This window comes from Polypterus senegalus, chromosome 1, assembly GCF_016835505.1.
Source record: "Polypterus senegalus isolate Bchr_013 chromosome 1, ASM1683550v1, whole genome shotgun sequence".
NCBI lineage: Eukaryota > Metazoa > Chordata > Cladistia > Polypteriformes > Polypteridae > Polypterus > Polypterus senegalus.
This window is the reverse complement of record NC_053154.1, coordinates 49889843-49916090: the sequence shown is the minus strand read 5'-3', so window position 1 is coordinate 49916090 and position 26248 is coordinate 49889843. Positions and strand designations below refer to the sequence as shown.

The window sequence follows — 26248 nt, the reverse complement described above, 5'->3', positions numbered from 1 at the left end:
CGGATGCCACTATATATATATCCCCTAAAATAAAAGGCACATAACTTATAAATTCTGATCATTCAATTGATGTTTTCAAGATTGAAAAGTTGTTTAGCTAGTTAATAATCTTCCCATATTCACACCGTGGCATTCCTTTGCTTAAAGCTAGTGCCGGTTCTGGCTTACCTCCATGAACAGAAATCTGTCTATGTGTGTGTATGTATGCATATATGTGGTGTGTGAAATGCTGTTCTGCACTTTATTATTGGATTTAGGGTGAGACACGCATAATAACTAGAATTTTTCTTCACAAGGTTATTACCTTTCAGTTACTGTGAAACTCATACCATAAAACATTTGCTGGCTTTGTCCATTCTGTTAATTACAAATACTAGTTCTCAGTAGGTGTAGTTATGGTTCTGGTGTAAACGAGGCTTTGCTCCTTTCCTGGCAAGTGTACTGCAGATGCTTGGAAGGATATTCGGTGCACTTTCTTTCATTTTAGGAGCTTGTCTCCTTCGTCTTGGTTGCAACTTCTCGTTGTGGGTGTACTCCAGTTTATTTTCAATGTTCTTACACACACAGTGTCCTCGGTTGCTAGCAAAATTATGTCTGTTGAGCAACTGATTGTCAGTCAATTGCATTTTTGGCAAGATGAATATGTGGCCTTTTGTATATGGTTTCTCTCAGCTTGTACACTTGCCATTTCTCAGCAAAGTTTGCACTAATGCCAACCTCATGAAACTCCAATGCAATGTCTTCTAGCCTTCCCTTCCAGCACAGTTTGCCCTTCAGAGCAAAGGGAGTGCTTCACCCTTTGTTAATGACCACATACTATAAGCAATGGTCTCAGGCTATGGACATCCAATGTTATGGCCAAGTTGAAAGCTGTAAGCTTGATGAGAAGAATGAGCTATGGTGTGTCTGAAGTTTTTAAAGGAATTGACATTGTTTATTGTTTTATCTTCACTGTGATAGTCAAAACAGAAAACTGTGAATAAAAAAAATATATAGAGAGAATCAAAACATTTCCATTGTAGCCTTACACCACTTTGGATTATAATAGCTTGCATGTTTTATTGTCATTGTTATAGCAAATTGACAAAGTTACAGTTTACACAAATTGATTAACATAAATCATATACAGAAATGAAAAAAGTACAATAATGAATCTCTTTTTAATTACTTGGCCAATGTTAATTTTTGTCTAATTTTTTTTTTTTTTTAGAAACCCCTCTTACATTTGCAGCTCACCTTGACAACACTGTGGAAGTCATTAAAGCTTTGAAAAATGGTGGTGCTCATTTGGACTTCAGAGCAAAAGATGGAATGACAGCATTACATAAAGCAGCCCGATCCAAAAATCAAGTTGCCTTAACGGTATGGAAATAGTTAAAAATGACAATTCATCATTTACAAATGCTACTACTGCTGATAGTGCAACTATATTTTCAGTCTGTCACAAAAATGACATTGTTAGATTTTCCAATTAAGAAAATGTGGTGAAGAGATCCAATATTTTATATGTGATGTTTTAACTGCTTATATATACACTTGCCGCATAATAATTGGGCAGAGTTACTGATAGAACTGTTACTGAAATAATTATTGCAAAATCCGCACAACTTGTTATACTCCAGCAGAGAGGGCAAATGTCTATTCGTACTTCTGTTAATCTTTACGCTTTCTTCATTATATTTAAACAGTCATCACAAGCCTAACTTCAAACATAAAGCACAGACAAATATACAAATATAAATTCATATTCATTAAAGAATTCGGCTCTGTAACGTTGCACGATGCCTCCTTAGTTTGCAACCAAAGATCTTTTTCTAAATGGAATGTCTGTCCATTAAAGGATATGCACATTGTTGCAGAACAGGGTGAAAACATTCTTCTTTTGCCCTTTTTTGACTTCAAAATTTTATGATGATATAGAACATTAGGATAAGTGAAACATAGCATTACTTTTTTCAAGACAGCATTTTTAATATTATCTATTCTATCCTAATCTGTCTTTGAAACTAGTTTGATTTTACATTGTCATAGATAAGTAAAAGATTTCAGAATTATTATTTTTCATTTTCTTGTAATTTTGATTTACTTCCATCTAGCCTGCGGACTCTTGTGTTACCTTTCCTAATCAGAAATTACAAATTAAATTAAATTGTATATAAACAAGAGTGCATGTTTCATTAGAGTTTACCTGAATAAATGTATCTACCATTGAATTACTGTAAAATCTGCATAGCAAACAAAACTGGAAAATAGGCTAAAAAGGACATATTAACAAGAAACTGATTTAAAATGTGGGTGTCACCATCTCCCTTAGTGACTTTCATCATGGAACCCTGCATGCACTTTAAGCGTAATTAAAGAGACACATACACTGTGACATTTACTAAAAGTTACTTCATGAATAATCATTCTAATAATGAAATGACTATTGATGGTTTTGGTTTACCTGCTTATACAGATTAAGTCTGTGCCATTACTGGGAAGTGATGTCTGGGAGTCTGCTTTTATATGGCTGTACTATAGTTATTTAGTGAGAGAGCAGCATAATTACTGTACCATTTCATTCAAAACAACAGCCTTCTGAAAAATGGTCTATTCTATTTGAGATTGAGCACCCCTCTCAGTCCTGACTGCAGCCAGTCTTAATTTCTGGATAAACACAAAACTAAGGACCTTCTGGAGCTGTACAACAGGCAATTGATTTTTGGCTAGTCTGAATTGTATCTGACACAGCAGAACCTATCACAATAAGATGATGTCTCTGCAGACTTTTTCAAGCATAATGGCAAATAGAGAGTTGCGGATTATGACTGTTTTTAAGCAGAAAGTCAGCCTGTCCTCCTTCAAGCTTGTCTTGACTCTGCTACATTCCAGAATTGATAGCAAGATCAAGAATTATTTGCATTAATGGGCTGAGCCAAGATCCACCTACACCTCTACAATCTGTTTTCCTGCTCTTTTAAATTTAATTTGTTTATCTTTGTTAAACCAAGAAGTGGCTAAAATGGCATTAATGCATTCATTTATTTAACTTTGTAAATACAGCCTGACATCTAAGATGTTAAGCAAACTCAGGTTTATATTATCTGGATTTGACCTTAACTTGGGTGTGAATACTGATTCTATGAACAAAAGAAACACTTTTGCTTAAAACTAGGTGTACTTCTTTATTTTACTCTCTAATATCAAATCTGTTGGAGGTGGATACACACTCAGATTCATCTGAATTTGACTCTTTACTATGCTAATGACTGAACTCAGTTTGAAAGACAAAGCCTTACTTCAGAAAAGGGAATCTCAATAACTAGAGTCTTGCGGATGACAAGTATAATGCATACAATAAGCTTTTTCCTGTGAACTTGAGGAGTTCCTAATATAAGCAGTTGTTCTACAAAATAACCTATTAATATAATTCTTATGTTAATCTATGAATGGAATCATTCTGATTCCTAAAGCAAATGTTATTCTGTGGCCTTTATAGAGCTTAGTAATAATGTTAATCGGCAGATATTGTTAGGTTCTATTTGTTCATCACTTTGTAACTGCTTTGTTTTACAGTATGTTTTAAAGAACTCTGTGTTTTATGTATTTGCATTATATAATTAGCAGCTTGTAAAAGTGGTAATTGAATTTGGCCTATGGACAAACACTACACTCATTGAATAGAAGTACACAAAAGTAAATTGAATTGAATTTAAAATATAATATGTCTAAGGACCCAAAATGACGAGCCATGGTGAATGGAAAGGTAAAGTAAACTGGAATTGTAATTGAAAATCTGATATTTCTCACTGCTTAATCTTTTCTTACTTGGTAAGGATTTAGCAGTAGCTTAATTTGAGTTATATAGATTAATTTATTGTCATTTATAAATGATGACCAGAATTAGGGTTTCTTTGTGTTGTTGACTTTTTTCCCTAATTCATCATTTTTATTGTTTTAATGTGAGTAAAATATTTAGGAATATATATTAAATATTTTACTTTCTAAATTGTTGTCAGTAAAGTTAATTGTTGGTTTAGGTGGTATATTATGAATTTGTATGGAGATCATTGGTGAGTGATTTTTGTTGATGTGATTAGTTCTATTGCCTTTCAACTTCACAATTTCTTTTTGTGGCAGACATATGGTACAATCTTATTTGTCCCCCTACATATACTTTATAGTGTCTCCCATAGAATTGTCTCAGGAGATGCTTCAGTTTCAATAAAAATATGAATTTATTTGGCACTCAATTAAACAAAAATCTTCTTCTGCTAACAATAATAAATTGAATCATCAACATCAAATTGAACTAATATAGTTTACTATACTGAACACCAGACATGTGGAACATGGTTTGAAAGACCATTGGTGTTGGATATGCTACATCTGATATAAGGTAACAAATGTTTATTAATAAAAAGCTGATTTATGAATAACAATAAAAGGAAGAAAAGATTAGTCTGAAAGTTTATTATTTTAAAAGGTAAATTCTTGAGGCAGTTCTTGACTTTTAGACAGTGTGGTTCTGGTTGAAGGTCAGCGTGACCTAAAGCAGGGCTCAGTACAGTTAAAATGTTCAGCCATTACAATTTAGGAGCTAAAGAAAAACATTTGCATAAATTCCTTATTCTGATGACTATACGCATTAACATTAATTAGAGTTAATCTATTTCTGTTAGACCCAGCGGTAAGATGGTTTCAGAGAGTGACTGGAAGAAGGAATAGTGGAGGAAAAAAATGAAACTAGGATCAGAACCCAGTAGATCAACTATGTTGTAACTAAAGCTAAGAATCACAAGACAAAATCAAGTCAAGATGGACTTCTTACAATTCAAAAACCAGAGAGTCAAAACAAAGTAGATATTTGTAAAAGTTTGAAGAGTTTTGGAATCCATGTAGTTGGATGAGGATGTATTCCTTTTGATGACTTTCTAACCCATCGTGATTGACAATGCCACAGGCTCTGTTGACATACCCACTCTGGGATGGTCCTGCCAACAGGAATCAACAGTAGTGCTGTTAGACAGATAAAATAGCCCAAATCAAACTCATAACCAGTGGTGTTTGCCAAGAATAAATATAGCCAATAGATTAATTGAGGTAAAAAGAAAACAATAAAATGTAAAGTTTATACAGAGAACCCCAAAGCAAGATACAAAAAATATGCAAAACAGGAAACCCTGAAAACTTCTTTTCATGTTTCCCACTATCATAATAGAGTGAATTAGTGGTTCAGAAATTGCTCCATATCCCTACTTCTTCAATTTCATTACCATAATTGGAGTGAAATACTGTCAAACCTATCCTGTGTTCCATCTAATTAGATGTTTTGAAATCTGTCTTCTGTCAGAAGGTAATACTTGACTTTAACAAACTATGGTGTGATGGCATTTTTTCATTTCAAAGCTCTGTCTCTTGAAATTTCAACTATTGAAGAATTGTTTGTTATTTTTTGTTCTAGGCTTTAAGCTTCTCTCAGAGAAGTATATTCTGTCTTGGTTACATTTAGCTGATGAGATGTTTCTCAAACCAGATCTTGCAACTAATAACATTTAAACATAATTAAGTGAATGAATTAAATAATAATTGTAGAATGGCTCTCTTCGCCGTTGCCTCTCACCTGCCCAGTCTGGATTTGTTTGATGTTGTTTGCCTGGGTATTTTTAACATATGATATAAGTCTTTTTTAAGTTATATTGAGTTTATCCAGCATTTGTTTGACACTGTGGTCTATGGCCGGCTTGTCATCCTGGTCAATACCCCCAGGGCGCCAGATGGAGCCCTCCCTGCAGTATGGAGATGCCCCGAAGACCAGCAGGGAATTATGGACAATGGAGTTTTCATCCACAGCCCTGCTAGATACCCCAGGGGCTGCAAGAGGTAGCTGCAGGGAGGAGCAAATGTCATATGTGCCCTATAACCTGAAAGTGCGTCATAGGCAGAGCGACGGCAGAAATTACGTACTTCCGGCGTGAAAAAAAGGACTTTTGATCTGACCCGGAAGTGATAGACGATCACATGGACTGGGGACTGGAACACTTCCTGGTCAGGGACTATAAAAGGATTGTGGGAGCTCCCAGATGGTGAGCTGAGCTGGGTGGAAGGGTGGCAACGCGTCTGGGAGTGGAGGATTGTTTATTATTGTGTATTATGTGATTTGGATGAGTATAGTGGAGAGGAGGGTGCTTTGTGCACTGTTGTGTAGAAATAAAGTCAACTTTTGGACTTTTACCTGCCCATGCGCACGACACCAGAATACACACACACACACACTGGAAGCTGGGCACACAGTGAACGGCCTAGCCGCGGCTGCGCATGATAAGCAAATAAAGCACACACACTGGAAGCTAGGCACACAGTGAATGGCCTAGCGGCCGCACATAATAAGCAAATAAGGGACATCATTGCTGGGGAGAGTGCTGATTGGGTAGTCGCGACCGCGCAAATAAAATCCGTTGCTGGGGTGACGCCACACATACAATAATCAGCTACATGCCACCACAGATTAAAATACTTGCTGTGGAACTGCACAGTACTTGCTGGGGAGATGCCACAGGCATGATTATCAGCCGCATGCCACACATTACATCAGTTGCTTGTGAGACTCTGCTGATTGCCCACTGTTGTGACAGAAAATTAAAGTCATATTATGGACATCAAAGCCAGTATTACTGTCAGAGAAAATTACAGGCATTTTACGGAAATACAAACCAGTATTACTGTGAGAGAAAATTAAAGGCACACAATACAGTGACGCATATTACAGCCACATACAAGCCAATATTACTGTAAGAGAAAATATTATGGACGTATCTACTAACAACATACCACCCAAAAAAAAGGACAATCAAATCCTATATAAGCAACATCTAGAAGAATGGTCAGCTCAACATGTAAACCTCAACAAAAGAAAGGCTGAAAGACAAAGAAAAATACGAGCAAATAGATTGATTGAAGAAAAAGAAAATGAGCGTCAGAAAAACGTTAAAAGAACCAGTATTCAGCCACGGTCAGTTATATGTTGCATTATCAAGAAGTTTTACACTAAGGCAATATTAATTATACTTACTGTATTGTCATATACGTTTCTATTTTATTTTTATTATTATTTTACTTTAGGCTTCTTGCAAAAATATTTTTGACAAAAAAAAATTAAGACAACAAACGGAATGAGGTCAAGGTCCCTTGTCATTTAATATAGACTGTTCCTACTAATGTTTATGCACTACTGTTCTACCGCCCGTTATTGTAACAGGCTTAATGTCTAGTATTAATAATAAAGCTGCAATATCCCAATGAGAGAGTAGTGTATTACATAATTTGTTAGGATATAATAACAGTTCAGTTTTCTTTAATATTGTTAAAGGCTTAATATAGTATTTTTCAAGTGTGAGTTTTCTCTTCATAATCATAGTGCTTTATATATTAATTTGTCAAATGAAATTGTGCTTTACAGTTGAGCATTTTCTATAAGTTTAAAAAAGTACTATGTCGGTTTAAAATGACCTTCATGGGTGATAAGTCCAAATGTAAAAACAAAATCTTTAAAACTTACTGAATATGTTGATATTTCAGACCAAGAGTGTTATGATTATTGATCTGTTTCCTGAGATTGCATAAATATTAGTACGGGAAAAAGAAAACAAAAAACATTCTTGTGAGATTCATCCATTTTAAATGTAGAATGGAGTGAAAATCAGCCCCTGACATCCCCCACCCACTCAGGGGTCTATGATTCATGATTTTAGTTAGGTAAAATCATATGTTGCATTAGGAGAAATTACATTTTTTAATGTTTTTCACACTTTTGGAGCAAGTAGCATATAGCTTTCACTGGTTTGCACATGCATAAAAGCGACACACGATGTAAGGACAAAGCTGCAGGTGAAGCACAGATGACATGTGCTGATTGATGCTGCAGTAATTATGGAAGTTCCTGGAAGAAGGAAAGCATGGCTTGAATAGCGACACTGTGTGCCCCTTGTGAGGGTCATGTTTTCGAAATGGGTTGCGTGTTTGGCAACCTTGTAGCATTGCAGGGACACTAAGATTCACACAGTGATTTACTTATTTTATTGCGGGGACTCTAGGAACACACTCAGCCTTGAACTGGCACTCGCACACAGAGACACTGATGAGCAGCACAATAAAATGATAAATAGTAATGAATATATTATTTAATGAAAAATAACAAAAAATATTACAAAGTGTACACAAAGCCCTCCCTAGTCTCCATCCATCCATCCATTTTCTAACCCGCTGAATCCAAATACAGGGTCACGGGGGTCTGCTGGAGCCAATCCCAGCCAACACCAACAGGCAGGAACCAATCCTGGGCAGGGTGCCAACCCACCGCAGGACACACACAAACACACCCACACTAGGGCCAATTTAGAATCGCCAATCCACCTAACCTGCATGTCTTTGGATTGTGGGAGGAAACCCACGCAGGCACGGGAAGAACATGCAAACTCCACGCAGGGAGGACCCGGGAAGCGAACCCAGGTCTCCTAACTGCGAGGCAGCAGCGCCACCGTGCCGCCATCCCTAGTCTCCCAACGGTGATAATTATTTATGTACACAACACAAACAATTGACATTAACTACAAAGTTCAGTATAGCAGTCGCAGATGACGAAGAATGTGTGAAATGAAATCTCTGCGAACAGTCCACTGAAAGAAATGCAAAGTTTTGTCCTACCAGGTTCCCATTGAAGTGTGAGGTTTGGAGGTTATTGGGAGCTCTCCCCAGACGAAGATGAAGCCAACCAAGATGAATCCACCCAGACGAGCAGACACATGATGGCAAATAGATCTAGATGAAAGTGTAAATCAAGGTTGTGATAGATTGTAATCCAATATCATGTGTGATGAGCAGAAACAAAACTGACAGATGATTGTGATCCCTCATTGTCTTTTTGATTTCTGTTGAAGAGCCCGCACGATTAATTTCCTTTCCAGTAACCCCTGCCTCCTACAATCTTCCCAATAGCATTATACCATCAGGGCCTCTGGGAGATGTAGGCCATTTCAAGTAGCACCTCTACATTCCCCACCCCTACGCTGACAGCTGAATTAAGGCTTACATCTGGCAAAGATAACAGTGTCCACTTTCTCAGTACTTGGCAATCCCCACTGTACTGAATAGGTCACCAAACATTTTTGTCTGTACTACAGTGCAAGGCTGAACCATTACAAGCCAGTTTAACAGTAAATTTTTCAGAGGCTTTGGAGAGGAGATAATCCACACTTTTTCACCAGCTGAGAACTGTGAGAACTTGTGTCTCAGGTTGTATGACTGTGATTGTCTGGAATGGGCTGCCATTATCCTAGGCTTCACCTGTTGCATAATGAGGTGGATGGTCTAGAGCTAGTAATGAATTGGTGTGCCTGATTTGGGTGGATTTTGACCAAGTACCTTTTCTAGAAGGCCGTGATTAAAGCTAACAATGCAGGGGTCTCACCTGTAACCTCATGCACCGCCAGGTTCATTGCAAACTGGAGTTCAGGCAGCCACTTAGTCCACTCCTGATAGTGGTCTCTGATGAAGGATGCAATCATGGTCTTCAGGATCCAGTTCACACGCTCATTGTGATTGGATTAGGGTGGTATGCTGTAGTCTTAATGTGGACCACCCCCCACTGTTGGTGTTTAGGTTCTTCAGATGTTGTTGGTCAGATGGGGAAAACACAATTAATGTCATCTATGTAAACAGAGCACATCTTCCTGATGAGCCCCAGGAGGACCTGTTTCATCAGCCATTGTAATTATTACTTTGTGCTTTTTAATTCAAAGAGCATCACCCAGGACACCCTTCCTGGGTAGAGACAGCACTCTTCCCGAAGCTTTCCTTCCCCATTCTGACCTGGCAACCCCCAGACTTGAGATCCAGAGCGCTAAACACTGATTCCCAACACAAGGACTCTTAAATGTCATGAACGAGTGACATGTGGTAGACTACATGATGGGTCTTCTTGTTCAACTCCCTATAATCAATGCAAACTTGGTAGTTGGCACGATCACTGCAGGACTAGCCCATGGCAAGATGGAAGACTTAGTAACCCCTTCTGCCAACATTTGCATCATGCATCAAGGATTTGTCATAATAATAATAATACATTTTATTTGTTTGTAGGCACCTTTCTAAACACTCAAGGACACAGATTATAAACAAAAGTAAAATACAAAAATGCATAATGCCCTCTCTTCCCATGTGTCAGAATGCCACTTAAGGCACAATGCCGTGAATTCAAAGGTAAAGTCCCTGAGAGTCTATGATGGTTTTTGCACAAAGGTCTGGCACTTCTTTTTCAACAATACCCAGTATTCATCAGAGAGGAATGCATTGAAAAAGGCAGTGTTAATCTCCACCTAATTGTTACATTTGTGCTGCTCCGCAAACCACCAAGTGCAAGCCAGACAGCACAGCCAGATAGTACATCTGGATACTAAAGATGGTTTCTGATCTGTCAGACAAGCGTTTGGGGCTTTTTCTTTACCATTGTAAGGATTCTTCTGTCATCAGCAGTGGAGGTCTTCCTTGGCCTATCAGTCCCTTTGTGATTACTAAGCTCGCCATTGCTTTCTTTCTTCTTAATGATATTCCAGACAGTTAATTTAAGTAATCCTGAGGCTTTACCAATGTTTCAAATTGTTTTATCTTTGTTTTTCAACCTCATAACAGCTTGTTTGACAATCATTGGCACATCTGTTGTCCTTGTGGTCAACAATGGCATCTATAGACTCTAAACGGTAAAAGCAAGCCTAGGTATCTTATGCCTGCAGTAATGAAGCATAGAAACACATCTGAGTTATCACAAACACCTTTGATGCCAAACATAATGTTGTCATTTCAACGTGGTGTGGCTGACTGAAATGTATGTGATTTAAAGTCTGTGTCTGAAACTAATTGTTTGATTTGTAATTTTAAATTGTGGAGCATAGTGGCAAATTAAGGAAAAATGTGCCTGTCCCAAACATTATCCTGCCAAATTTCAGGTTTTTCGAAATTGTGTTTTTGTTGATGAGTGCGTGAGTAAGTAAGTTAGTCCATCAGACTCTCAACTTTGCATTATACAGTTATACACTGTATAAACAGTTAAAAACCTAGTCTTGTCTCTCACATTGGTGAGCTTTATAAACCCTGCTGTTTCATTGAAGGACATGCGTGTGTCGTATTCACTGGCAGGATGACGCCCGGCCTGTTGCTGCATCTATGTGTGAGTGGATGTTTCTTGCGAGGAGGGCTTCTGTTCTATTTCTCCGATGTAGAACCCTCATCTTTATCTGAGTTCACCTCTGTTATAGCATGTTTTTATTTGAAAACTAACAGTGTCAGATCGCGGGGAGCGTGAATGTGACTGAGAGATTAACGCTGAATTAAAAACAAAAACTTTTTGCAAATACCATAAATTTACACCGTGACCCTGTGTTAGGATATAGCGGGTTGGATAATGGATGGATGGATAAATTTACACCGGTTGTTACAGATTCAAATCAAATGTATGTTTTTATTATATAATAGTAATAAAAATAGCTGATCACTATTCAAAATGGTAAATGATGGAGGACCCGGGAGTCAAACCCAAAGCCTCTTGATTATGAGACAGCATTTGTTACTGCTGCACCAACCAAGTGGACATATCTACTTTGTACCTTAAGCCATATTCTATTTCTACAGTTATATATCTATACTAATAAAAGGCAAAGCCTTCACTCACTCACTCACTGACTCACTCACTGACTCATCACTAATTCTCCAACTTCCCGTGTAGGTAGAAGGCTGAAATTTGGCAGGCTCATTCCTTACAGCTTACTTACAAAAGTTAAGCAGGTTTCATTTAGAAATTCTACACGTAACGGTCATACCGGTCGATAATGGTCGATAACGTCCGCCATGTTGAATTTTCTTATTTATGGCCCCATCTTCACGAAATTTGGTAGGCAGCTTCCCTGCGCTAACCAAAACCGATGTACGTACTTATTTCGGTGGTATGACGCTATTGTTGGCCGCCATATTGAATTTTTCAACGTCACCAATTTTCAAACTTCCCGTGTAGGTAGAAGGCTGACCCCATCTTCACGAAATTTGGTAGGTGGCTTCCGGCGCTAGCCAAAACCGATGTAATGCATTTTATTTCGTGGTATGACGCCATTGTCGGCCGCCATATTGAATTTTCCACACGTCACTAATTCTCCAACTTCCTGTGTAGGTAGAAGGCTGAAATTTGGCAGGCCCATTCCTTACAGCTTACTTAAAAAAGTTAAGCAGGTTTCATTTCAAAATTCTACGTGTAACGGTCATAACGGTCGACAACGTCCGCCATATTGAACTTTCTTATTCATGGCCCTATCTTCACGAAATTTGGTAGGCGGCTTCCCTGCGCTAACCGAAACCAATGTACGTGCTTATTTCGGTGGTATGACGCCACTGTCAGCCGCCATATTGAATTTTCCAACATCACTAATTCTCCAACTTCCCGTATAGGTAGAAGGCTGAAATTTGCAAGGCTCATTCCTTACAGCTTACTTACAAAAGTTAAGCAGGTTTCATTTCGAAATTCTACGCGTAATGGTCATAACGGTCAACAACGCCGCCATGTTGAACTTTCTTATTTATGGCCCCATCTTCTCGAAATTTGGTAGGCGGCTTCCCTCCACTAACTGAAACCAATGTACGTACTTATTTCGGTAGTATGATGCCACTGTCGGCCGCCATATTAAATTTTTCAACAGTCTTTGTTACTTATGGGCCCATCTTCAAGAAATTCTTTCGATCAAAGAACTGTCACTTACCGAGTGGTTTCCATGCCCGGAGATACCACCTACCTTTTCCATTCTCTTTGTTACATATTGCACGGCCATATCAGGCTCACTCTTGATATCCGGAGGAACATTCTGTCTTATGTATTGAATGACTGGGACAGGTTCAAGGTGTGGAACGATGACAGTACAGGAGATAATTATACTACACAGGAGCACTAGAAGAGTGAAATGCTTAAGCCCTTCACCTATGGTTCTGCATGTGAGTTGATGGCTGCCGCTGAATTGTTCGGTTGTCGCTTTCAAGTGTACCGAAATGGCCAAATATTTTACACCTTTCGACAACCGCCATTGCCTCTTAAACATCTTAGATTCACAGGTGACGATTTCAGTTGTGGACACTTTGATGTTTATGAATGTTTAAACTCTCAAAAGCTGGATGTGATTTTATCGATGAAACCGGTTGTGTGCTTACAACGCTTGACAGATGCCAAATGTCACTTCAACACAACAAATCCTGCAAATACTGTCGTAATTGAAACAAACCATGGATCTCAAACCGATTATGACAGCAGCAATCCAAGCTGTGAGATTTGAGACAAGATTACTGTTCACATGGCCAACTGTAAGTTGCATACTCAAGAGTAAGCTCAGCGCACAGCTTGGTCGTTACAACCGGACGGCCGAACTGACAACATGGTATACAAAGATATCCTTTACAAATAATTATTGGCATATTGTCCCACAGTTTAAAAAGGTTTAATTTTCTTCCTAATAAAAATTTGAATGCAGTACTTCGCCGCTGCGAAGCGCGGGTATTTTGCTAGTATATATATATATAGATAGATAGATAGATAGATATGAGAACAACACTCATATCAATGACAAAACAATTACATTAACAATCATGTTACGTTATTTTTAAAATTTTTCCTTTTCTTTTTCGTACCTTCTTTAACACACTACTTCTCCGCTGCGAAGCGCGGGTATTCTGCTAGTATACTAATAAAAGGCAAAGTCCTCACTGACTCACTCACTCAGTCACTCACTCACTCATCACTAATTCTCCAACTTCCCGTGTAGGTAGAAGGCTGAAATTTGGCAGGCTCGTTCCTTTCAGCTTACTTACAAAAGTTGGGCAGGTTTCATTTCGAAATTCTACGCGTAATGGTCATAACTGAAACCTATTTTTCTCCATATACTGTAATGGACATAGCTCGATGTCCGTGGGGGGCGGAGCTGCGTGTGACATCATCACGCCTCCCACGTAATCACGTGAACTGACTGTGACCGCAGTATGTAGAAAACAAGGAAGAGCTCCAAAAAGCACTGAAGGAAAACATGCATTATACATTTGCTTATGCAAATTCCGAGAGACTGTGTTTGTGGGGGATTGACAGTTAAGGCGGGTGGGGGAGTCACGTCATCATCTCCCCTCCGATTTATCTCATTTCGCTCTGAGCTGCGCTCCGCAACTAACGCAGTGTTACGACTTTGTGACGCTGCCACCAGATACTCACAGAAAAATCCACAAGTTAATACACACGCTGTGTCTAGAGTTTCTCCATACTGAATCTTCCAGGCACTACGTACAAAAGGTTACATTGAGAATCGTGTTATTTTTAAAATAGTTCCTTTTCTTAGCACAAGCACAGCTGAGAAGCTTCGATTCATGTGCTCCATAACGCGTTAAAAATCACGCATTTAATCATAAGCAAAGGGGAATACACCGATTACATTGATCAGCGCTTCACGATTCATTTTAGCCTCGCACCCCCTTGGTTTGAGAAGTATGAAAAAATATGAGGTTAACACAGAAAAAAAGATCACCAATTGAAGCTTTATATATAATCGATTCGCCATCAATAATTGTTTTGGTAAAGCCATACTCAGTGTAATTCTCCTTCCATTTTATAATTTTTCCGCCACTAGCCATGATTAAATGAACGGTAAAAAAGTAAGAGCGAAGCAAGGGTGATTTATTCAGGCAGGCAGCCGACAGCTCAATAGCTCGAATTTGGATATAAGTAGCTTCTATTTAGTCGCCAGAAATATTTTTGTTAGGAATGGAAGTTGAATTTAGTCTTTAAATTTCTATGGTAAAGAAAAAGTTATGCAATGCTGACTACATTTAACTATATAAAGTCAAAACTTGTATATATAAAGTCATTCGCGAATATATAAAGTCAAAACTTGATTATATAAAGTCACTGTTGTTATATATAAAGTCAAAACCTGAGTATATAAAACGGCGTTGGAATATTTCGGAATATATAAAGTCAGCGCTGGAATATCCATCCATTTCCCAACACGTTGAATCCGACCACAGGGGCACGGGGTCTGCTGGAGACAATCCCAGCCAACACTGGGCGCAAGGCAGGAACCAATCCTGGGAAGGGCACATGCATCATTTTCAAAACATTAACCAAACAGTGTTTTTTTAATTTATTTTTCTGAATACGTTTTTGTTAACTTAGTTCAGTTCAGAGTCGTTTGAATCAATAGATTTTGACTTTCACTTTATGTATTAAGGAGTGAGTTTATATACTCCGATGTTGACTTTATATATTCAGGAATGACTTTATAAATCTCAACGCTGACTTTGTATATTCATGTTTTGACTTTATATATTCCAGCGCTGACTTTATGTATACCGACGTTGACTTTATATATTCAAGTTTTGACTTTATATATTCCGACAGTGACTTTATATATTCAAGTTTTGACTTTATATATTCTGACGCCTTTATATATTCACAAAATCAATTTATTTGCCTGTTTGGCACCCCATAGTATATGTGTGTGTGATTATATGTACACATGTATGTATGTATGTATGTATATATATATATATAATTATATATATATATGCCGGCAACACTCATGACAATGACAAAACAATTACATTGTCAATCATGTTACATTATTATTAAAATGTTTCCTTTTCTTTTTACTTCTCGCTGCCAAGCTGGTATTTTGCTATATATATATATATATATATATATATATATATATATATAGAGAGAGAGAGAGAGAGAGAGAGAGAGAGAGAGAGAGAGAGAGAGAGAGAGATATGACAACAACACTCATATCAAAGACAAAACAATTACATTAACAATCATGTTACGTTATTTTTAAAATTTTTCCGTTTCTTTTTCATAACTTCTTTAACACACTATTTCTCCGCTGCGAAGCACGGGTATTCTGCTAGTATAATTATATATATATATATGCCAGAAACACTCATGACAATGACAAAACAATTACATTCTCAATCATGTTACGTTATTATTACAATGTTTCCTTTTCTTTTTCATTACTTCTTTAACAAAAGCGCACTTGTTTTGTTATACTTGTACCTTTTGTGAAAATGTTTATTTTATATTTGGACTTCGGTCTTCACACATTATACACTTAATGTCTACATTTTGTGAACTATTACTAAAACATGAAAAACATTTCTGTGTTGGTTATATGTTCAACAATTCCTGCCTCACATTTCCTGTCATCCTATATTTACATAGATCATTGTAGACACGGAACACACATGAAATGTATGTGTTCCTAGTAACAATATATTATTTACCTCTTCAATTCCAGGCACATCACACCCAGATAAACACACTTCAGCTCTGAAAATCTTCTTTGTGACTTGAGTCCCGACTAGGGAATCCATTCCCGAACGGGCTTCCCAGGATGACACAGTGCACGGATGATTTTTTTCTCTCACAATGTCACAATCGAAGTGCGTTTGTCTGATCTGTCAATCTATCATTGCTATTCCAAAGAAGGAAAATGTGGAAAGGCACATAATTGAAATAGTTTTACTGTCAAATAACCTCGGACGTCAGCGCTAGAGGCGAATATATATACTTTTTAATGTAGGTAGATCATTTTGACCTGGTAATTTTAAAATTAGCTTGCAAGCCGAAAAACTGTGGGCACCCCTGATCTAGTTAGTTGCAGTAATAAGAGCGTAGAAAGCATAACTTGTCCAGTGTGCAGTCGTCTAGGTGAGAGAGTACTTCGTTCAGAGTACGGCAGCTGCTGAAAAAAAGCACGCTTTACCTCCACTGATGTAAGCAGCACAGTCATCAGATACAGATACACTTGTACTAAACAACGCCTGCGCTTGCCGTTGCTGTGAAACACTGCCATTTCACCTTTTACTGATGCATCCAGTTTCTTGTCATCATTCTGTGATGGCAAGTTTCTTGCCACAAATAATGCGGATGCAAGAGACTGACGCATTGCAATTTCAAGTTGCTGTTCAAAGCTGTTGTCTGACAGACATCAATGAAGTCTTCAGTTTTCAACTATAACTCTGTTATTTCTTGATCGATTTTTACACTTTTACACGCTGTATATGCGAACTTGGCTGTTCTCAGTTTCCCGGGAATTACAGCAGCCAGAAATGAAAAATGTCCGGCAATCCACCGGAAGCCCGGGATTGGATTCCCTAGTCCCAACGGTGGTTAGAAATTGGATAGCAGGCTTCTTGCTGTTTGTGCTGATCAACACCTTTACAAAATAAAATACGCTAATGGAGAGGGTGTGAAGGAATTTAAGGTGACCTGAAATTACACGTTTTTTCGTAGGCTTTAGGAATTCTAGTGTTAAGTTGAATTATGTAATGTGTTGCACCTGTAGAACTAGAGCATATTCCATGCATGGCTAAGTTCCACTGCTTTTCTAAAATGATGACTGAAATGTTACTTTCCCACCATTTCCTAGGATCTTTGAAGGGAAAATTCTTTGAAATACTTTATATATTATTGAAATGCTATCTGATCCTTCATGGACATTAACCAGTGTCGCCTCCGGGATTGATATGGGTGTGTTATGTGGAAAGTACAGTAGGTTTCTTTTAACAAAATTTCACATTTGCATTTAGGAAAAAAGTATAATTTGATCATATGATGCCAAGAAGTTTTTTATGTGAAAATTTCTTAGTGTCTTAATTCCTGATGTTTTTCATAAATTAAAACACTGAATAGGTTTGAAAAGGTGGAAAAAGGGGATTATAATGTATAGGAGCAATGGTTAGGAGCTTCTCTGCCTTAAAATGTGTCCTGCATTGTTTCCTTATTTTAATTATGGGTAGAAGACTGGATTGCTGTTACAGTAATCCCTACTCGATCGCGGGGGTTGCGTTCCAGAACCCCCCGCGATAGGTGAAAATCTGCGAAGTAGAAACCCCTTATAAACTCTCCCACACTGTTAACATTATTAGAGCCCTCTAGACATGAAATAACACCCTTTAGTCAAAAGTTTAAACTGTGCTCCATGACAAGAGAGAGATGACAGTTCTTTCTCACAATTAAAAGAATACAAACATATTTTCCTCTTCGAAGAATGCGTGTCAGGAGCAGAGAACGTCAGAGAGAGAGAGAGAGAGAGCAGCGCGAGTGAAAAGCAAACAATCAAAAAATCAATACGTGCTTTTGGGCTTTTAAGTATGCCGAAGCAGCGCGATAAAGCGGCATTTTTTAGAGGAGCGTCCGTATCCTCTAGGCAAATAGCCTCTGTGCAAACAGCCCCTCTGCTCACACCCCCTCCTCCGTCAGGCTCAGAGAGAGTGAGAGAGACGGAGAAAAGCAAACAATCAAACACCGCGTGGGAAGCATATCTTATATCATTGAGGAGTTTTAGTTAATACGTAATACATGCTCTGATTGGGTAGCTTCTAAGCCATCCGCCCATAGCGTTTCTTGTATGAAATCAACTGGGAAAACAAACTGAGGAAGCATGTACCATAAATTAAAAGACCCATTGTCCGCAGAAATCCGAGAACCAGCGAAAAATCTGTGATATATATTTAGATATGCTTACATTTAAAATCCGCGATGGAGTGAACCCGTGAAAGTCGAAGCACGATATAGCGAGGGATCACTGTACACTGACGAACGTTACTATTGAATGGGGGGCAGGACACAAGACATTCAAGAACGTCTTGGAGCAAGATTTCTTTTTTCATTAAAAGTTGGGCCAGTGTAAATTCATTAACACAACAAGCTCTTTGTTGGCTCATATTTCGAATTTTGGCTCGTAACTCAAGGCAAAAAATCGACATAGTGACAGCTCCTATCTCAAAAAAGCTGTACGTTGGGGCACTCGTATCTCAAGGTACCACTGTACTAAAATTGAAAGTTAGGTAGTGCTATGCCACATTCTTCTTTCGATATTGAACATTTGTTACTTTCCTGTTTAATTTTATCTGTATTGCTTCATGAATTGTATTTTAACAGGTCTTTATATTTACTTGTGATGGTTATCCCCATATATTTAAACTGTGTTTATATTGTGAAGAAATAACTATCATATCTATTATAATTTTCTACATAATTCAAGACACAACCCTTGATGGAATCCTCATTTTTTATAATGTTCCTGAATATTGATGTCATTTTTTGTAAAGAACAGAAATTTGCTGGAATTTTAGCTCATATTATCTTGAAACTTACAAGACATTTGTTTTTAAGGCCCCTCTGCCTTGTGTGGGTTTGAACTGATTTTTTTTTATTTTGTAGAGCACTTAATGCAGAAGAAGGTTACAATTGGGATCTAGCTTATTGTAACATACCTATGAAAAGTTACATTGGACATCAGTCCAAAATTTCTCATAAAATAAATAACAAATATATACGTATGTATGTGTGTGAGTTTTTTTTATAAAGCCAGGTGGGTTGATGACGCCAAGTTGTTTATGTATGAGTGAATATTGCCTGTGAAAGATGTCCTTTTCAAGGTTGGTACTTGCCTAATTTAAGTTACTTCTGTATTATGTTTCAGTTAGTTGCTGCCATCTACTGGATGAATGAATTAGTCACTCTCAGATGAGCAACCACAGCATGAAAGAGAGAGATTTGATCATGAAAGATTGTAAATAATGATTTGATCTTGCCAAGGGTGCTATATGTTTTATTTTTGGTTCTCTTGAAAAATAGACACTCCTGTCTAACATGCTTGTTTCAGGGTTAGTGGTAGATAACATTTAAAGGTAAATATGCTATAGAAAGAATGCAGAATTAAAACAAAAATAGAAAGCATTCTTACATTGTCAGTGGTGTGCCACTCACAACAATGCTTTTCAGAGTTTCAAAGAACTGTTCTATGTCCAGGGAGCTTATTTACAGGCCATCTGAGCACAAACTTGTACACAAAGTAGCTTGCAGCTTGCTTTTAATAATGTCTACAGTCCCAAAATTCTCACTACAAAAGCATTGTATCATAGGATATTTTAAGGAGATATACCTAGGACTCATAATAAGTGCTGGTCTTTTGGTAAAAGTATTTAGTGTCTGTTGCAAAACAGTCTTCATCTTGTGTGGGTACACCCTGTATGTGTTGCTACTGGATTTTTTAAATACAGTAGATGCTGCTGTTGTAGGCCAGAAATTCAGTTAAATTTGTACGATCAAAAACTCAATTAACTAAATTAAATTTAGCTTGTTATTTTTCTGAGGATGCAGGGCAATAGTCAAAAGACTATGTCAAACAGTCTATAAACTTCATTATCTTTTGTATGAAAAATTCAATGTATCTTTTCACACCAAATGCTACAGTAGTGGGCAGCATGGTGGCACAGTGGTAGTGCTGCTGCCTCGCAGTTAGGAGATCCAGGTTCGCTTCCTGGGTCCTCCCTGCGTAGAGTTTGCATGTTCTCCTCCAGGTGCTCCGGTTTCCTCCCACAGTCCAAAGACATGCAGGTTAGGTGGATTGGCGATTCTAAATTGGCCCTAGCGTGTGGTTGGTGTTTGTGTGTGTCCTGCGGTGGGTTGGCACCCTGCCCAGGATTGGTTCCTGTCCTGTGTTGGCTGGGATTGGCTACAGCAGACCCCCATGACCACCCTGTGTTTGGACTCAGCGGGTTGGAAAATGGATGGATGCTAAAGTAGTGTTGAACTATATAAATATATGCTGGAGGTAGCACACTTTTAATTTTTGCCATTGCTTTTCGATTCACACTCCGCTTCAACTAAAAGAAAAATAAATCAGTTTTGTTAAGTTATTATATACATCATCATAAAATTATTTTAATTCCATTTATTAAGGAGGGGCACTGTGATTAGTGTTGTGGCATCACAATACCGGAATACACGTTTTCAGTCTTGTTCTTGGCCCTGTTGACACATAGTAGTTTGCACCTCCTTTTCATATTATTTATCATTCTTATTTTGTTTTATGTTACTCTGGTTTTTCTTTCACATTAAAAGACATGCCTCAGAAATGGTCCAGTGTTAGTGAATGAGGCTGTGGCATGAGTGTGTGATGGGCTTGCTGTCTTGTTGTTTTGTGGATGATAGGCTCCATTCTTTACTGCCCAAGAATTGGATTACCAGGTTTGTGAATGTTGTGTTTTTATATTGTAGTACACTTTAGAAAGGGCAAGGCAATATTAAAGATTTATGGTAATCCTGCTATATATTTCTGGTCACATTTATTTTTTTTATTCTACAGCACATGTAATGATCCCCTTACTACTTTCTTCGGGGGCAAAAAGACGGCACCAAAATGACAAAATGTACTTGGCTTGCCTGCTTTAGCCATATTCCCTCTGGTTTTCCCTATACTTATTTCAAGTGATTGCTGATCTCTTTAAATCTCTTTCACTGCTTTAAAAATCCTGTAGAACACCAGGTATTCCAGGAAGCCCTAATTTATCAGATTCTTTTTATCATGACTTGACTTCAGAAACTCGGATATATAGTGCACTCCGTTTAGCTGCAATGTTTGGGGGCTGAAGGCCCAATTGCAGGTAAGCGGAGATTGCAAATGAGCGGAGTTAGTTTATAATTGACAGTGAGCCATGTGCTTCATACTAGGTACGCACTTTATGCATGTATTGCGCCACTGTGGTCGCCTATTTATAAAGGATGCGTCTAGCTGCAGTGCCTAGAGCTAAGGAATAAATGCAATGAATTGTTACTAACCAGCCTCAAATATAGTTTAATCGTCTAATGTAGTTAAATTAGATTACAGTACATGTAATATGCATACAGCCTTGCCGGTCTACAGCTGCTAATTTTCAATTAAGCAATGTCGTTGTTTACTCAGTGTTAGTTCACACACGCCGAAAATAATCTGTTATTGTTGTCTGTGCTTGGTTCGGACGATGGTCATAAATTTGGCTGGACAGTGCATAAAATGTTTCGTACGAATCAAAGCCAGTTGACTCTAGGTAGGCTTGTATAAAATCCAAGCTCTTCACTGCAATAGCGAACGTTAGTGCCATGGCAGGTACAGTCTAAAAGTCACCGATGTAGGTCATGTTGCATATCTCTTCGTCTGTTTTATCTGCACTTGTTGGAGCATTACTGTCGATTTCAATGAAACAATCAAAGTCATTAGTTGACATTCCATCAGGCAGCTGTAGCCCCACGCTGCTGCTATCGTCCACAACTACTGCTGAGGCACCCAGAACTGGGATAGTGCTATCTCCCTCCACAGCTTTAAGGAAGCTTGCCTGTCTGTAGCAGTTAACGATTGTTGACGTAATGACATGACACCATGCATCCTTCTGCATGTATAAACTGTCAAGCAGCGTTAGCTTACAGGCCAGCTCAATTGCTCTGATTGTTTCATTGTCACCTTGATCCATGATAGCCGTCAGACAGCGAAGCATGAAGGATCGGTAATTTTGCTAGAAATATCCTTTTTTGCCTTGGTCCAAGGGCTGAATTAAGCTTGTTGTGTTGGGCAGTATAAAAATGAACTTGATGTTTTTCAGTCTGATATCATCACTATGTGCTGCACAGTTGTCACACAGCAAAACAATTTGTCATCTTTTGGACTTCATTGAATTGTCCAGCTTCTTTAGTCATTGCAGCCAAACTTCACCGGTCATCCAGGCGTTGCGATTTGCCTCGTATACCATTGGAAGCTTCTTGACATTTTTGAAGCACCTTGGCTCTTTGCATTTCCCTATTACCAGCGGTGGCAACTTTTCTGATCCATCCATGTTACAGGCCAGTAGCAGCATCAGTCTGCCTTTTGGCATTTTAGTCCCAGCAGTTTCATGGTGTTTAAACGTTAATGCTCCCTTGGGTATGGCACGTTAATAAAGGTTTCGTCAGCTTTGAAGATATCAAGTTCATCATACTCTTTGATGATGTCAGAAAGAACTTCAACTATTCAACACTCGGCACCAAATTCATCAGTGTTGCTGTTTAAACTGGATGTTTTCTTGTTGTTTTCATCGCTCCAGCCATCCATTTGTAGCATTATATCCCTCTATGCCAAAGCTAACAGCAAGCTGATTGGCTTTTTCAATCAACATCGGTCTGCTAAATGGCAGCTATCTGCTTCTAGCTTGGCTGAACCAACGCAACAAAGTCACTTTAACATCCTCATATTTTCCTGCCCATTTTCTTTTTTGGTCAGGATTAGTGTTTTTTTTTTTGCCAGTCATCAATCACCTGCTGCCGTTGCTTAACAATGCAACAGATTTGACTTGGATGAACACCAAAGAGCTTGGCAACAGACACTTGACTTTCCTTACTATCAATTCGTTTTAACACTTCTACTCCATCCACTCCAAGTCCTACACGCTGCCATATTAGACTAGACCTAATGTAATGATATTCCAGCAACTTTTCAGAAAACTAAATTATGTCGATCAGTAGATGTTCTTTACAGATCTGTTGGCTTTCTAAGTTACTGAAGTAATAGACACCGCCCACGCATATGCCTGGCACTGTCGACTTTATATGGTGTCGTCTCTCTCTGTACAGTGTATTTAACTACAGTCGATTCCACTTGCGTGCACGTCAATTGAGTGCACACTCCGCTTAGCTGCACATGACTTGCATGGACCCTATTTGCATAAAGTCAAGTGCAGTTGACTCCGCTTAAGTGAACATGGTGATCTCGTCCGAAGGTTGTGCACTTAAATGGAGTAGACTGTACAATAGGCGGAAAATGGACTTGCACGGCCATTGCAGCTATCCGTAGCCGACTGACCTGAAAATCATGAAACGGGAATATTAAAGGCATTGCAGCCAACCGGAAATTGCAGATAAGTGAATTGCAGCTAACCAAATGCAGTTAGCAATGGAGTGTATAGCGAAAAACACAGGCCCAAAACTTGCATTGCAACTACCGTAGATACCCGCCTTTTAGTCGACCTCGCAGATAAGTCGAGTGTATTGTTTAAGCCGAAAATTATGAAATTTGTTATGACCCGCGTATAAGTCAAGGGTAAAGCTTGACAGACTATCAAATTCTTTGAATTTCATAATTATACTCATTGTACCTGGGCCCAGACTTTCAACATTTTAATCTTTGAAGAATTTTAGCAAGCCAAAATTAAATCTCCAAAAACATTTTTATTCATTTACTTACAGTTAGAATATTTCAATTAAATTCATATTCAAATCCCTCGCATATAATAAAGTGGCCCTAAGTGTCTTCTTCAAATCCTTCAAAGACTGACTCTTCGTCATCAGAATGTCCAAATAAAACGTGAAAGTTTTCTTCCGTGACATCGTCAGCATAAACATCATCCTCTTCGCTGTCGCCGATTGTTGAATCATCTGCTGCTGATTCTTTGTCCTTATAGATGGCATCATCTTCTGATCCATCCATAGCATTACTGATGCCGCATTTCAAGAACGACTTTTTGATCATTTCTGGTGGAATTGAGTCCCAAGCTTCCTTTAACCATTTAGCTACTAAATCAATGTCTGGTTTCTTCAAATTCCCTACTTTTGTTAATTTTACTTTTCCGGAACACATCCACTGCTGCCACATGCTGCGTACTCTGTCCTTGAATGGCTTGTTCAAACAAACATCTAATGGCTGGAGCATCGATGTCAATCCGCCGGGAATAACAGCTAACGTAGTAGCCATTTTCCTGGCTTCATCCTTCACATCCTCTGATGTATGAGCGCGGAACATGTCCCACACCAAAAGTGACGGGCGTTTACTTTGCCCTGCTCCTGATCGCCTAGCCCACACATCTTGAAGCCACAATTTCGTTCCAGCCTCATCCATCCAGCCTTTGGGGTGTACACAAACAGTAATGCCTGCAGGAAATTTTATGTTCTTTGGGAATGACTTCCTCTTGAATATTATCGTTGGGCGTAGCTTTGTACCATCTGCCAAGCAAGAGAGGACAACGGTGAAATGGGTTTTTTCATGGCCCGTTGACTTAATAAGTACGGTCTTCTCACCAATACCTGCTACAGTTCAATTCCCCGGCATATCAAATGTCATTGGAGTTTCATCCATGTTACCAATGTTACTGAGGTTAAAGTCATGCCTTTTTCTTTGCTTGATAATAAATTTATGAAAGGAACTGACCTTTTCTTCCCGATCTATTGGCAGCTTCTGCGCGATTTTTGTTAGCTGACGAAGGCACAGCCCATATCTGTTCATCAACCACGTACACCAGCCAGCTGATGCTTGAAATTTCAACAAAGGCTTACCATCGATCGTTAAATACTTTCCTTCTTTTGCCAATTGAAGTGCCCGTAACCGAATGCTCGAATGAGTCACACCGTATCCATTTTGCCTGCATTCCACAATCCAGTCATTCAAGTCCTTTTCCAGTCCACTGAAAGGCGAAAGTCTAAAACGCAATGCTTTCTTAGACTTTGGCATTGCTTGTAGAGAAGACTTATTTTTTCTCCAGTCTCTTACAAGTTTTTCGCTAATGCAAAACTCTCTACCAGCCACACAATTATTGGTTTCCTCAGCACGCTGAATAACTTTCAATTTGAACGATGCGGGATACGATGCTCTTGTCTTCTTTTCAGAATTCATGATTGTACCATTAAGAAGTTTAACTTAATATATTGATCTGTTTTACTAATAAACTGCAATTAAATATACGTAGGCTAATAATGCAGAGCATGTGGGGTCATCAAGCTTCTTCCGGAAACAATTCAATGCAAATTTAATAAAGAGCTGCAAAACGTTGCGCCAAATGAATGTTGAGTAGATTGTATTAAATCCATCCATCCATTTTCCAACCTGCTGAATCCGAACACAGGGTCACGGGGGTCTGCTGGAGCCAATCCCAGCCAACACAGGGCACAAGGCAGGAACCGGGCAGGGCGCCAATCCACCACTGGACACACACAAACACACCCACACACCAAGCACACACTAGGGCCAATTTAGAATCGCCAATCCACCTAACCTGCATGTCTTTGGACTGTGGGAGGATGTTGTTGATTATTTTTCGGACAATAAGGCGCACTTAAAATCCTTTAATTTTATCAAAAATTGACAGTTCGCCTTGTAATTCGGTGCGCCTTATGTATTAATTCTGGTTGTGCTTACTGACCTCGAACCGATTTTATGTGGTACACGGTGCTCAAAAATCTGTCAGAATATTTTAGAATGACTTTGGTAAGCTACGAAGCTGCACCGCTTGATGGATTGTTGGAGCATTACGGCTACCGTAGTCAGGAAGTTTACATCAAGAGACCGGATGGCTTTTTCCACAAATTTCTGTCTCTATTGATCTGCGATTCCATGCGCGCCCATCTCACCGA

At 38.6% G+C, this 26248-nt stretch overlaps 1 protein-coding gene across 3 annotated transcripts in view; it reads left to right on the top strand.

Annotated features, from left to right (window-relative positions):
* The window catches only part of shank2b (SH3 and multiple ankyrin repeat domains 2b), a 1055424-nt gene that overhangs the window by 321742 nt on the left and 707434 nt on the right, over positions 1-26248 (top strand). For all 3 annotated transcript variants that reach the window (XM_039749058.1, XM_039749068.1, XM_039749076.1), the window contains exon 8: positions 1211-1362. In XM_039749058.1, coding sequence (XP_039604992.1) covers positions 1211-1362 — 152 coding nt within the window. The remainder of the gene's footprint in view (positions 1-1210; positions 1363-26248) is intronic.